This window comes from Porites lutea, chromosome 2 (genome assembly GCF_958299795.1).
Source record: "Porites lutea chromosome 2, jaPorLute2.1, whole genome shotgun sequence".
NCBI classification, from domain to species: domain Eukaryota; kingdom Metazoa; phylum Cnidaria; class Anthozoa; order Scleractinia; family Poritidae; genus Porites; species Porites lutea.
The window spans coordinates 30163660-30178772 of NC_133202.1; the positions used below are offsets into that span (position 1 = coordinate 30163660).

General features: G+C 39.3%; 1 protein-coding gene across 3 annotated transcripts in view; it reads left to right on the forward strand.

Annotated features, from left to right (window-relative positions):
- Window positions 1-3132: 3132 nt before the first annotated feature.
- The window catches only part of LOC140928264 (hepatocyte nuclear factor 4-gamma-like), a 34839-nt gene continuing 22858 nt past the window's right edge, over window positions 3133-15113 (forward strand). The window contains exon 1 of one of the 3 annotated variants that reach the window (XM_073377996.1): window positions 3133-4121. In XM_073377996.1, coding sequence (XP_073234097.1) covers window positions 4034-4121 — 88 coding nt within the window. In that variant the 5' untranslated portion in view covers window positions 3133-4033. Of the gene's footprint in view, window positions 4122-6351; window positions 6503-12223; window positions 12351-15113 lie in introns of those variants that run through there. The other 2 variants (XM_073377995.1, XM_073377997.1) reach the window with 2 other exon arrangements.

Below are 15113 nucleotides of genomic sequence, written 5' to 3' on the forward strand. Positions count from 1 at the left end.
TTCAAAATTTGTTGAACAACTAATGAGCTGTAACATTTCATATCGATCAAAAATGTTATGACCAACATTTGGACCAAAGTGACGCATGAAATGAAAACTTCCCTTTTTTAAAAAAGCTTAATAAAATACTACAATTTTTCGTTGACGGTAAATTGCAACAGACCCCTCTACCTTCGTAATTCTCAGCCGGATAAACTTAAGAGTGTTGTGGAAAATGGAAAAACAATGTTTCTCTACAAGATAAAATTGCGTATCGAAGGAAGTCTACGAAGAACTCTACAGTTCAGGAACTTTTTACAACCACCGGAAGTAAAGGGCAGTTCAGTACTATACATGCTGTAAGCGAAGATCAATTTTGAGACTTCATTGCGCAGTTCCAGTTTAGTCTATGATAAAATATAAAACAAATTTAAAAGGAGCTTTAAAAGTATCACTGTTAAATGTATAGTAAGCGTGGACATTGAAGGCTGGTTTTAAGGCTCATTCAATGATGAACATTAGCGAAAACGCTTACAATGTGATGTGATGACCGCCTGATTGCAACAGGCATTTTCCTAGTACTCCCTTATTATGACAAGTGAATTAAACCAGAGATTCATAGAGTTGAAACGTTTCATCTGACATTGCAGTATACCAAAAAAATAACAAATGACTTAAAAAAAAGACGAGCGTAGATTTAATAGCGAATCAGTTTTTGCTTTCTAACCCAGTTTCTAACCCAGTCATTCCTTTATATTTGATTTGTTTTAATTCATGTCACTTCCTTTGCTTCGATGAGAGGCTCCTTTTTTCTTCAGTTGTTTGTTTGTTTGTATTTTTATGAAAAAAAAAACCTTTGCCGTCTAGTAACTGTCAGACAATGCACCTCAGAATTAAATGCAGTTGAATGCTGTATCACGAAATTTAGTCAAATACATCCACTGGGAACTTACCACCGATCTGAGCGGACCCGGTATAGAACAGAATCGCGTAAAACATTGAAGAAAGGTTTAACTGTTACATATGCAGCAAATAGAAAAGACCTACTGTAGGAAAATAAAGAAACTTTAAAACGGATTGCAGTTGACGTTTCTGAAAGTTTTCAAAGTTTTTAATTGTCATGTTTGTAAATTTAATTATAATGTAATACAGCTATACTTTCGAAAGAACATTTCTTGCATTTTTGCTGAAAATCAATACCGGGCAGCTTTGCTTCTTAAAGAGATATGCTAAGGCACATGAGATTGTCTATTTACTTCGTCAAAAACAAACGTTTTCTTTCATTTCAAGCAAGCCCGACAATACTGATTAACATCACATGAAGTAAAGGTCCCCCAGGACATTTTAATAATTGGCTCCACATACGTATATACGTTTAAGACAATTCAACAAAAAGAGCTAGTTATGTTATAGCCAAGTTCAACTTTTGGGTCAAAATCAATGGAAAGTAAAAAGGAGTCAGACAACTAAGAGAAGCATCTTCGGTCATCTTTCCTCTCGAACTAGAACAAGAAACTCTAAAATAAAAATATCAAGCGATTATCTCAAAGAGGACGAAAAATTATAAAATTTGGGACCTTTAAATATAACAGAGACAAAGTTGACCCCAAATTTGCCCCAATCCATTTTTCGCCTGCTAGTGTATTGTCGCGAAAGTCAATACACCATCATACTTATAGTTTCTGAAGCCTGAGTAGCAGTAATCGTACTCACATTGTGGGTGGCTCCGCCTTAAATGTTCTACAATTATTGGTAAAGGATATAATGGAGCAGAAACCAATTGAGGAACTGCACACATTTCAGGCATCCTACTGATGAACAGTTACGAAAGATAGATATTTCAAGCAACAACAATTTACTGTCTGTCCCCTTTTAGAAAAGAAATTTTAAGGCAAATCTGAACCAAGTATTTGTAACCAGCTTATTTAAGGCAAAAAGGGTAGTTTTAGGCTTTCACGGAACGTGCTCTTTCCCTTCAGCACAGGCGGTATACTTATTCCTTTTCGTTGAGTTCAAGCAAAGTTTTGATTTACCCTTTTTGGCTAGTTCAGAGGTCCGCTCTTTCGATACTTTTAACCTTAACCGAGCTCGAGTGGCAGCGTAAGTTGTCTATTATCTCCCATGAAAACGCCCAAGACTGCTTACCCTGATAGACGAAAGCAGTAACACAAGGATGACCCTGGCAATCACCGTTTTTCTTTCTTTTTCTTTTTCTTGCGTGTGTGCTTTTGCATTTAGGCGTTTATTTCCACTTGACTTAGGACTCTTAATTATTTTAAGGTGTTTCTGCTTACGTCATGCTTGAGACACTTGTGAAAGCAGTCTTCATCAGGGATTTAAAGCGCAACCTTTCGAGACGACTATTTCAAATTGAAAAATGATCACAACACCCATCTCTTAGATGACTTTTAATTGACCGCCTTGAAGCCAAACTGACTGAGTGTTTGAAGCACTGAATAGAAACTAAAAAATGACTCACTTTTCATTGTAAATTATCCAGCGCACTCAAATGTTTTTTCATTATGTAGAGTGATCATCTGAAATTGATTGTCACCATGATACAGATCTGAGCCAAGAGAATCTAAAGGTTTATTTTAAACTCTCTTGGTATGAGCTGAAAAGGCTGAAATAATTAACTCCGCGTTTTTATGAAGTGAATTTTTCGCTTCCGAACAGAACTTGAGCGCTGCAATAAGATTGGAACGAGGCGAAACTTCGCCTACAAACGCGATGCAATCTTTAGAAGTCCTTTTATAACTTCCTTGCATAAAATGTTAAAGCAAAGGAAAAAGGCAAATTCGGGCGCGCGAGAAAGATGCGCGAGAAAGGTGAGGCCCGCGCGCGCCCCTGCCACGCGGCTGCTTTCCGCGTGACTCTTCAAGGATGTAGCTATAATAAAGAGGCTTCATCCAGAATTAAGGTCAGAAAAACAACAAAAAAGCCACTTAATTTGATGATAATCAACTACACCGTCAGTCAGTTTAAATTTTAGCTACCTATACTTGTGGAAGGGAGGTAAAAACCTTTGTTATACATTATACTTATTTCTTTTAAAGGAGTAGAAAAACATGTTAATGTAACGTGCTGGTCAAATTTTTTTCGGTCCAAAGTCGAAAGCTCAAAGTGCAGCTTACTTCAAATCGCCAAATTTTCAGGCATCATTCGTAATCAAGCCAAAATGTTTATGCGATAATACACAATTTCCCAAAGCCCACGCGCTCGCTTAGAGGTGGGCTGCTTTTACGTGAAACCATCTAAGACAGATCGGCTGGAACGATTAGGGCTCAACTGGATGCTGCAAGTATTTTAAACCGAACAAAGTCTCTCCTTGTGTAGTACATGTGGTACAGTCGGTCGGTAAGGCTAAAATCGGTTAGCCTCGAGTCACAAGATTGTCAGTCAAGCGGGAATTCAGGCGAATTGAATTTATTGAATATTTGGCCCGGGAGAGAAGAGTCGTCAACTCTTCGCCAGCAGTCATAGTACGGCACTAAGAAGTTCTGCATTCCTTGCCCGAAAACAATGAACCGGCAATCATGATATCTAACACATCGGAGAAGAATGCTTGTGACTCAGTATTCAGTAACTCTCCTGGCATTCTTGTCTCGTAGAAATGCTTCTCTGCCAAGACGTTTAGACAACTGAAAAAGAGGTGAGTTCTTAAGCTTCGATCGGGTTTTTGGCGAATGACGCACTCAGACACTCACCATCCGGCTATCTTTGGGCTTTGTGTTAATGACGTTTGCGTAACTAGTTGTTTTATCAGTAATTTAGGAATGCGTTTGTCGAGTATGAAGGCAATCGTAATTTTCAACGAATAAAGATATCAAGACTTACCTTATGAGTGAAAAAAGTATAGTATACTCAAAGAGAAGAAAAAATAGCTAAAAAATGTGTTACCTACCTCACGTAATAACAAACTTCAGTGTGCTACAAGGTTTGACTTGGAAAACAAGCGCAGCTTATAAAGACACGTCTTTTAATGCATAGTGACGACGTTAAATACTGATCCATGTTAGGAATGGTGAAACCAAAGAGTGGAGCAACATAAAACATGGCTGCTACCGGCGTCAACTTATACACAGGTTACACGTCTTTGCTGAAGAAGTTAATTGCAAGGAATGGCATGAATACAGAAAAAGGTGAGAACAGTCTTACGTTAACAGTCTTTATATGTTAGAATCATGACATTCAAAGTAGGATTGGTCATTAAAACAAAGTCGAACTTAGAGCGAAGGTTGGAAAGTGGCGTACTTAAGCTCATTTTAAGAAGAAAAATGGTTTTCCAGGCTGGGATGTTAACTGTCTTGATACTGTTAATATAGCAAATAATGTTTAGATACCATGGTTGGCATAATATTAAAAATGGCTTAGAACGCTGTTGTCTGTGTTTTACAACATCTAAACTCTGTTTTAACAACCGGGCCTAACACTAGCATTCCACTGTGAAGCCGGTAGCCATTGTCCAAGTTCCATAACTCTGATATCCTCAATCTTGTTTTGTGAGTGAAGCGCTGGGAAAACCAACGTTGGCAAAGTAAGTAGCTGTAAGTGCGCTTCTTTTTACTGAAGCACTATTTATTATTCTGATAATAACAACAACCTCTTTGACCATGTTATATGCGCTTACAAGAGTTAAAAATTTCGTAATACCTGGTTACATACCCTGAGAAGAATCAAGAGCAAAATTAAGGGTCGGTTATTTAATCAAAGTCTAACCTAGCCGCCGTTTAGGGAATCCCTTATTGTACCTTAAGTAGGTTGCTAAAAAGAAAAATGTTTCTTTGTCTATTCTATTGGCTTCCGTGAAACTGTTGACGACTTAAATGAACGGCATGATGTTTAAATAAAAGCGTTAAACACTGGCTAAACTCCGTTTAAAATAATTAGCCATTTAAGCGTCCAAATCATGACCTATACGAAAATACTAATTATAGTGAGTAAAACCTAAGAATCCAATTTATTATTTAAGCAAGGTTTTAAACGCCGTCGTGTCAGGAAGGCAGGGAAGGGAATAGCCTTGATACACAATGGGAGTGAATTGCCTGCAGCAGCATAGCAGCATATGGAAACGTTCGTATTGCATGAGATTATTGACGGTTCCTTGTAGGAATCTTGAGTATATTCGTTGAGGCAGAACGTAGGGTATTCTTTTACGGGAGACGAAAGATGAGAGGTAGCCGAAAAACTGCATGGAGGGCTTTGTAATAAGTGATAAGAGGACACTTGAAAACTATACGTGATTCTCTCGGAGGCCAGCTTTCTTTAATTTCCGGAGTATTTAAGAGATATGTTCATGACATCTTTTCCCAAATACCATTCTTGTAACGTCCGTCTTTTGAATGGGCTGTAATTTATCTTATTGATATCTGAGTAAACCTTTGAGGAGACTGATGCAAAAGGCAAGACGAGATGGACTTTTGACAAGGAGTTTCACAGCGTTTACTTTAAGACACATCACCTTCATATTCTTTCAATAAATCTAATGGTGAAATTCCCGTCAAAGATAGTAAGCTGTTTTTATACCCTATCTTTAACACTCAGATGACGGTCTCTTTAAAGTCTAATTTCTATAAAACGGATTACTTCAGTTTTTCCTGCCATACATCAGAGCTCATCAGATTTTAAAATGTTTTCCTCATTCCATGTACACTGAGAGCAGAGGCTACGTTTTCGCTATGTTTCTGATGTAGGAAAAATAACCACCGCCAACAACCGGGGACCAGTCCCATCCATAATTGTGGAAAAGGTAATCAAATATACTAAATTGATTCAGTCTAAACAGCTCTTAACTGAACCAGTTGGGCTATTGCATCACCTACATCGTGTATATCTGGCATCGGGTGTACGTTTGTGAACCGTGCCCGGTCCTCGCGCTTTGTTAGATTTGTAACGTTCGCATTTTTTTAGCGATTTGTCACCAAAAAAAATGGCAATTGTGTTCCATTATTTTTTACACTTACTAGCAAGTAAAACTTTCATTTATCATATATTCTGCAATTCTCGTTCCAAACAATTAAAAACCTATTTGCATTCAAAGCTCTTCATTGAACTGAGTGTGCGCTAGTCTCTCATGCCAGCCGTTGTTGTCTCGTCACACGCGCGACGAGACAAAAACGGCTGCGTGGGAGACTAAGCGTGCGCTGGATGTAGCCTGCGAGCAAGCTCTCCATTTGGGGGATTTCGTGAAAAGTAAACGCGTGAGAGGCACGCGAGAGGAGACGGCTCGCTAAGATCGTCCAAATAGCAGAGCTTGCTCGCAGGCTACGCTGGATGAAAACTGTCGTCCATTTTAAGCCAATCGCGTATCGCGTGCATTCTCGACTCCAGTGCTTCGTCATGCGCAGAAGAGCGCCGGGGTCGAGATTGGTAACGCGTGATGAAGCTTGCGCATGTACGATAGAAAATAGGATACTCTTATCGGCAGAACTTACTCTTCGCACGCCAATACATATCACAAAAACCATATCGTCTGCTCGCAGGGTAGATTCGATGCCGCTTCATCCTCGATACTTTTCAGAAGGTAAGAACAGTCCTATATTAGAATCCAGGCAGTGATAAAAATGTTGGTTATTGAAACCAAGTCTAACTTAGAGGCGAAAAAAAATCTGTGGCTCCAGAAATGTTTTAACCATTTAAGCAAGTGCTTAGTTTTCAATAGCTAACCCGGGATCTGTAAGCCCTCTTGATCATGATTCTGTTAGTACCAAATAGGGTTGGCAAAATTGAAAACGGCTTAGAACGCGATTGTGTTATACACCGCCCAATTCAGGCTCCTGAATTTAACAACCGTCCCTAGCTTTTCACTAGGAGGGTAGCCATTGTCCAAGCTCCAAAATAAAAGTCAATTTTGCATGTTTGTAAAGTTCTGTTTAAAAAAACCTGGAAAGAAAAGGAATTGCTTCTACACACTGTTCAAAATATTGTCAATAAGAACAATCTTTTAAACCATGCTTTGTGCGTTTAAATGAGATACAAAGTTACGTAATATTGTGATTACATAACTTAAAAAACGGATTTTAATTTAAAAGGGCTTCATCGTAGCATACAAGATGTAAAATTGTAATAACGATACTCAGGAAAATGATGATAACAATTAAAACTGTTAAGTCCAATTTATCGTAGCATTCCTAATAGAGGTTTGCTTTAGCAACGTCATTTTACATTCCGCGACGGGAACAAATTCCATAGAATTGGCTCAGCAACAGAATGTATATAGTTCTCCGTATATAGTATAATTGTTTCTTGTGGAAATCTTGAGGCGTGACTTAAAGAAAAAACTTAATTTTTTAGATTACGAAATGGGAAATATTCTTGTATAGAAGACGAAAGATAAAAAGGAGAAAAGCCGTGGAGAGCTTTGTAGGAGAGAAGAAACATCTTGAAAACTACAGTATAGGTGACTCAATAGGAGGCCACAGTACAATTTCCGGAGTATTTGCGGATATGTTCATGACATCCTGTCCCAAAAACCATACATGTACGTGCTGCAGTGTTTTGAATGGGTTTTGACTTGTTTTGTTGATACTCATGTGGATATACTACTCAGGAGAGTGATACAAGCAATTGAGACATGAAGTACACTTACAAGTACTTATAAGTTTCCGGCTTACTTGAGACAAATCTCTTCTTTTATAAATCTAACTGTCGAATTCCTGCCGGGGATAGCACCCAGGTTTCATACTTGTCATTTAGTTGGATAAAGGTGTCCGCGCAGCTTTGCTAGACCCTAAAGTAAGTATTTTTCAGTGAATTATCACAAACAAGTTGCGATTGTATACCGTTGTTTTCCACCCCTAAGCGGCAAATCGAACGTTTTCATCAGATTGAGCATACGCTACGCGAAAACTGCGCCATTTAAGCCGTTCTCGACGACTGGAATGTTCGCTTGTGGATTTAGGTTGCCAATACTTGGTCTCGCAAAGGGTGGCCAGGACGAACGGAAACGAGCCAGGTAACATTTTTTCTCATGCAGACATCGCTTAGGGTAGTGTGTAAGGAAATACTGTACATTTAAAGAAAGCCAAATGTCGTTATACTGTGTTGAAGACAGCACTGACGTTCAACATCTTTGATACAAATTATCTCTTCATGGCCTATTTCCAGTTCCTAAAAAATCACACCTTTAAAACGAGTCTAAGTGCTAAAAATGAGAAAATGAGTTCTATTTGCATGAGAATAAAAAATCATTTTCGGTCAATAGTAGACTGCAAAACAGTCCGTATTTTTGCGTATTCAAGGACGCGCGAGCAATCAAACGAGGCTGAAAACAGAGAGCGAGACTGGGGAGCCCGTGGGGCGTGTGAGGCTCGCGTGCTTCGCGCGCGTTAGACTCTTACGCCACGCTTTACCGATTCCTTTACTGACTTTGAGAAAAAACCGACTGTTTTGCAGTCTATGTCAATAGGGCCGTTTAGACGAGGAAAAATAACACCCGTCTTATATAAGACGCGTCCTAAATAAGAGGCAAACTATCCCGTATAAACGGTACACTTCGTTTGAAATTCAGCTAAGACGTGTCTTATCTAAGAACAGCCCCTAACACCTGTTCTTCGATAAGACACGTCTTAGCTAAGTCGTGTTAAAATGTGCCGTTCATACCTGATAGTTTGCGTCTTATTTAGGACGCGTCTTACTCGTATAAATGGCCCTCATGGCTCACTTAGCCTCGCTTTAAAAAAGAGGCTTGGAGCAACTCGGGAATGGCCTAATGGTCCTAGAGATTGGTAACCAGTGTTAGTCTCTCTTAGGGGTCAAATAAGGAATGAGCCACACCCTCTTTTTTGGGTAACTAATTAATTCTAATTTTGCGACCAGCATCCCTGTCTCTTTCATATGGGAGTCGCCCCATACCCCCCTCCCCCCCCCCCCCCCCAACTCCTTGGGAGAGGCAACTAGCAACTAATCACAGAAAAGGCCTGGTAGTCACTACCCTGATATTTTTTTCATCCACTTTTAAAAACTCTCGAGTCATTAGAAGTAGTCAATGACAGCCAGTCATCAAATGTTTTAGGGACCTGTGACGGTTTCAAGTCCAATGTCCGAAGTCCACAATTACCTTCAACGTTTTTTTTTAATTTTTTAGCTGTCAAAGGTTCACTCGATTCATGACTTAAGCTAAACCACCGACTCAAACTGCACTTAGTGTTCTATGTGAAGCCAACAACAACAACAACAGTTGTTTGGAATACTTTAAGTTGTCTGCTATCCCTTCTCTATGATGTTCCGCTTTTGTATGCGGTAAGGACACAAAAGAGATCGTGTCCTGCTTCACCGGGGATCGCTGAGGAGAATACAGTATGATCGTCAAGACACATGCCACGGATGGTTTTCGTAGATTGTTTATTACAATAGCGGTAGCAGTTTTTCGGTAGCTAACGCTTCTTTAAACCACTGTTGAGTCTGAAAATATTTGTGGGATTCTCATGGTAAGACGAGCATACCGGCACTATCAGGTGCACGCACTATCTAGATATCTGCTCTCGATCAGTTCTTCTCTCCTCCGCGATTGAACGACGCTTTCAGTCTTTTCATGGACTTTGGCAATCCGGCTATTTTGTTGAAGACCTGCTTTTATACTTCTCAAAGAACTAACTACCGTCACTTAATACTAAGACATTCGAGTGACATGAATATATTGCGCCCGTGTAATTCAAGTATTAGAGGAACATGTTACTGAATCAAATAATGGTGATGGTCGATGATCACTGAAAAGCCGGATGGGTAAAAAACAGAGTCGAAAATTTTTACTCAAGACAAAGAGGCAATTAAAATCTTCCACGCAGCCAACAATTTTCAACCTGTGATTTTTAAATTAAGTCTCTCTCGGAGAAGGGAAAAGTTCAAACACTCTCAGCTTATCAAATGCGATGGCGGAGTAGACGCTCAGCCACTGACGCCGTTGCAGTGGAATGTAGCGCTACAAACTAAAGACTGACTGCAGCACTGGAAACACCGGCATAACAGGGATCCATCTATATACGAAACTCATGTCTGTTTACCAGGTCGAACTGCGTAACCCTGAAAAAATACAGGGAACCAACGAATACCGTAACAGGTAGGCCTTCTGATTTCTATACTTTCGGATCACGAGATGATAAAGGTGTGACATGATGATAAGTCTTTAAATCGCTTCAAGGATATGCCATGAAAAATGCTAAAGGTATTTTGTAAAACTGTAAGAAAGATACAGTGAGTCACAAAACTGAAGTGTTGTGGGTGAAAGTATGTAACCTTTCGCGTCTGAAATGCCATAGCGAGCTGATTCACAACACAGTAAACTTCACCGTAACATGCACTTGAGAAAAACGTGAAGAGATGTCCCGCAAAGGTTATTTCAACTTTGAATTCTATCATGGCCAAAGTGATATTATCAACTTCTTATGTTTTCGAGTGATTTGATCTTTTTTTTATGATTGTGATAACCTTGGATTTCCTACAGAAACTGCATCGCTGACTCGTGAATCTTCACTTTATAATAAAGACACAGTGGACAATTGTCAAAGTTTTCATCGGCACAAACCAAACTTATTTAGACTTCTTGTAGGCTTTTGGACTTGAAATAAATCTTTTTTCTTTCAGCCTAGCTCGTCAAACTTAAGTGTCTTACATCACAGAAAAATGGGTGAAAGCTACCTCTTTTGTTCGCTGTTTGGTGGGTAGCTTTGACTCGGTCGATCGCGACCAAATGTATTACTGAAATATAAACTACATTACACCCTAAGCCGGATCGGAAATAGAACAAAACCTGGCTAAATTATTAGGGTATCAAACAGTTTTACATGAAAGCGTAGAATCATTATCTTATTGCAAACTCGAGTATGTCTTTCAATGAGCTTCCTTTTACTCGGTAAATAGGCTTAAAGTGATTTAAAGAAAATTAAAAGATTTGTACGATGATACGTGTGTTTGAAAGGATCCGAGAAGAAGTGTAAACGAATCCGTAAGGGGCAGAAAAGGATGAGTCGGCTAAGTGGATACTAATGGACTTCGCTTTAATAATCAAGGTACAAATTATCTTGCTTATACTTAAATCGCAACCTGAACTGCGTTCTTATTACCTGGTTCTGAACGGGTAACATCTCTCTATTTATTTGTTTCAAGTGACTTCAGCCATAACGTTTATAACGATACTATTTTATGGAACCCCTCGAAGCTCCTCGACGACTGTAGACTGCCAGCAGTCTCTTGTTCCTTCAAAATTGTTGGGTTCTCGTGACGTATTGAAGAGTACTACAGTACTGGAAAACCCCTCGGGTTGTGCGCAATGTGGCAATGCATACATTTCTGGTTAAATCATCGTAGGATGCTTTATTTCATACAGTCAGCCACGACCAAGATGACTACAAACTTCGGCAGGCCGCGACTGCAAGGTAACTTGCTCTCTAAGCATCATGGAACAAACGTTTTGGAGTTTTTAATCTTGCGTTAACACCCAGCTTGTTTTATCCCGTCAGTCGTTTCAAGTTCTCGTTCTTTTATGTTGATGTTGTTTCTAGGAGCCTGAGGACGCCGACTTAATTTAAGCTATTTTATTTTCACTGATCCACTGAGCTTTGATAGTCGGCTTAACAATACCTGTTTGTTGAGCGAGCGGTGCTTAGTCGCAATGATTTTGAAATAGCTCGCAAACGCCAGTTTCTTGTTCAGTCATGCATACTCATGACAATGAGTTACCTCACTGTCAGAAAAAAAAAATGAAGGGATCACCATCAAAGGTTGTTTAACTTTGAATTTTCTAAAAGGTCAAAGGGATATTTAATTTTCAACACTTCACGATTCCCTGAGAAAAGAAATATTTTACGATAGGGATAACCAGTAGATTGACTCTAGTTCAGTCAGTCGTGAAGCACAAATGTTCAAAAATAAAAAGAGCGCAGGTAACGGTAGGCCAAAGGTTTTAGCTGCAAAATTAAGCGAAAAACTATTAAGGCTAATCTTTAGCTTTTAGACTCGAAATAAAGCTTTTTCACTTGCATGGCAAAAAATACAGGCCTGTTTTCAAAGAGTTCGCCGATACCAAACGTGACCATTTCATGTCTTCGCGTACCCGCAATACGTTTTACATTTGTAGTGGAGTACAAACACTCGAAAAAAAATTGATCGGAATTACGTTAAACTCTTTGGTGGCCAAAAAAAAAGTTACGAGAAAATCTGAAATCTTAAGAAGTAAGTAGTATTATGACAAAGTTCTGCTTAAGAGGTTTCATTTGAATGATAACACTAAAGGATTTTGTTCACAGATGTTAAAGTTAGAGTGACGAAGAATCTCTCCATGTAACGAAACGAATCCGTGCGCTAGGGAGAGGAAATGACGACTCCAGTGACGAGGATAAGTAAATGTTTAATGGACTTCGCTTTAATAATCCAAGGTACAAACGATCTTAGTCATATTTAATTCGTAGCCGAGGATATCATGAGTTACTGCTTTCCTATCTAGCTAGTTCTAAAAAGGTCGAACACTCTCGATAACTGCTCCAAGTAATATCAGCTGTTTCGTCGATGAAGATGCCGTGTTATGGAACACCTTGATGACATTTCACTTGTAGGTCGTGTCCTTCCAAATTGTTATATTTTCGTGGTGGTTCTCGTAATCTAGTCTCGCGCAATGTGACGATACATAAATTCTTGGTGAAATTACAGAAGGAGGCTTTTACAGTCAGACACACGACCAAAGAGTTACTAACAAATCAGTGAAGAGCCGGTAAGTGATTTCAAGGTAACTTCCCTCCTGAGCATCGTGGGACAAAAATGTACTCATCGCATGATTGCCCACCCATCCAGTTTTATCGAAGCCAGCCGTTTTATATTTGCATTGTTTTATGTTGACGTTATTTCTAAAAGGGTCATCGATTTTAATTCAAGTTATTTCATCTCAACCTATCCAGCTTTGATACTTTCACCGTACAGTTTTTTGCGCTAGTGCTTAGTCGCGATGATTTCATTTGAAATAGCTCTTAATGTCAGTTTCTTGTTGATTTATGCAAACATCGTCACGTTGCGTTCCCTCAGCGTCAGATCTACACAGTTTTTATATAGTGCCAGGATAGATGTTCATTTTCCCCTATAAGTCAAGTCAGCTGAATTGGACTTAAGCCGGAACCGCCACACGAATGGAGGTGAATGTGTTCGGTAATTGCGTCAATTCTCAGCCAAAATAAGCTAAGAAGTAATGCTGAAAAGACAGAGGTTATTTTATTCACATCCCGATTTACCAAGACACCTAACATTGAGAAGCTCTTTTTTGACAGTACCGTCATTGAACTAACTGAGAAAGTCCGTGATCTTGGTGTTATTTTAAGTAAAAATCTAACACTGACATACCACAGTAATGAGACATAGCTAGACATGCAGAATAGCAACCAATGCCATCAGGTCCATAGGGCGCATTTGTAAATACCTAACTAACGAAAACCTCAAACTGTTAGTCAATGCACTTGTCATATCACGACTGGACTACTGTAACAGTATCCTTAATGGTCTTCCAAAACGGGAACTGGACAAACTTCAAAGAGTTCAAAACACTGCAGCACGTCTTATTAATCAATACGATCACATCAAACCTGCTCCGCTTCAGAAACTACACTGGCTGCGAGTTGAATCACGTATAATATTCAAAGTTATCCTTATTACTTTCAAGATTCTTCATGGACTTTCTCCGGCCTATTTGTCGTCCCTGCTACAACAATGTAACCCACCACGTAGTCTACGTTCATCCTCCAAATCGCTTCTTACTGTACCCACTATGACATGTATGAATTCTGTGAACGTGCGTTTTCCTTCTGTGCAGCTACATTATGGAATGCTCTTCCCGATTCTCTTAAAAATGCTGTTTCCCTTTCGTCCTTTAAATCTGCCCTAAAAACATTCCTATTTCGGAAATTTTATTTTTAGTACCGAGAAACATTATACAGGTTTTTATTTTATTTAAATTTATTCTATATCAGTGTAGGTATATTATCATTACCAATTTTATAATCGACTGTTAGTATCATCATTATATTTTATTTTATTATGACATGTAGGCGCATTGAGATTCCTAAATGCGCTCATAAAAACCTTACTTATTATTATTATTTTTATTTAAAATTACGTGTTGTCGATCTTGGAAATGGCCAATTCTCTGAGAGAACCTGAAAGACCACCACAAAATGGCAACGCATGGGTGAATATTTCAGGATGGACTGTCACATTCCACTATAAAGTGTTCTCCTGAAACTGATAAACTGAGATGTTTAAACCGACCAAAATATTTAGCATCACGCCTAAGGTTTCCAGTAAAAGGTTGATTAACAAGTTTTGAAGCAGTCCTAACCACATCTTAGGCATTACCAAGAGCCATTATGGCTCTTGGCATTACGCAGCTGATGTGGGGCTACCGATTACGCGTCAGAAGCTTATAAGATATAATAGAAAGGACTGGCATTGCATTGAAGTAAGAAGCTTAAGGCTTGCGAAGTCCAAGCGCAAAACACAACACCAGGAGCTGATTAATCTGCTCCTGACAACACTTTGTCATCAGTGCGTAGTTTCAAGGTTGTTCCCCATGTACGGGATGGTATGATCTATTTCAGGGTTACGCCTTGTCAACCTCGTCTCCAGGGCGCTTTTTCCTGGCTTTATTAACGCCGTGTACAAAACCCTGGAAGGAGAGCTGGAGTATAGCGATACTAACGCTGACGTCACCTGTTGATAATTAATAAGAGCCAACTAGAAGCGTACTGAACCCGCACTGGTTCTTGTAACAAAAGATTTTTTTGATTCACTCGTCGCACGTTTGAATAACAAAAGCAATGTTTGTAATCTGTGAAGATGTCTCATATAGTGCGAAGCCGGATACAAGCCAAAGGCGGTAAAAGACTGAAGAGCGGCGTATTCTCGTACCCAGATCTCATTAGTGTCTGTATGTATTCTTGGAAACGTGGGCGATCTGGGCACGAGGTTACCTACATAAGCTTATCATCTATCTAGCGACTCATCTAGCTTGTTCCGGTGGCCTGCGCAGGGAGAATCATGGGACAGAGGGGAAAACGCCCAGTCTAGTCCTTTGTATATGTGAGTTTCACTTAAGTTGTTTTTAGACCAAAGTTAAACGCTAAAAACTATCGGAGGTTGGTTCCGAAGAGTTTCACAAA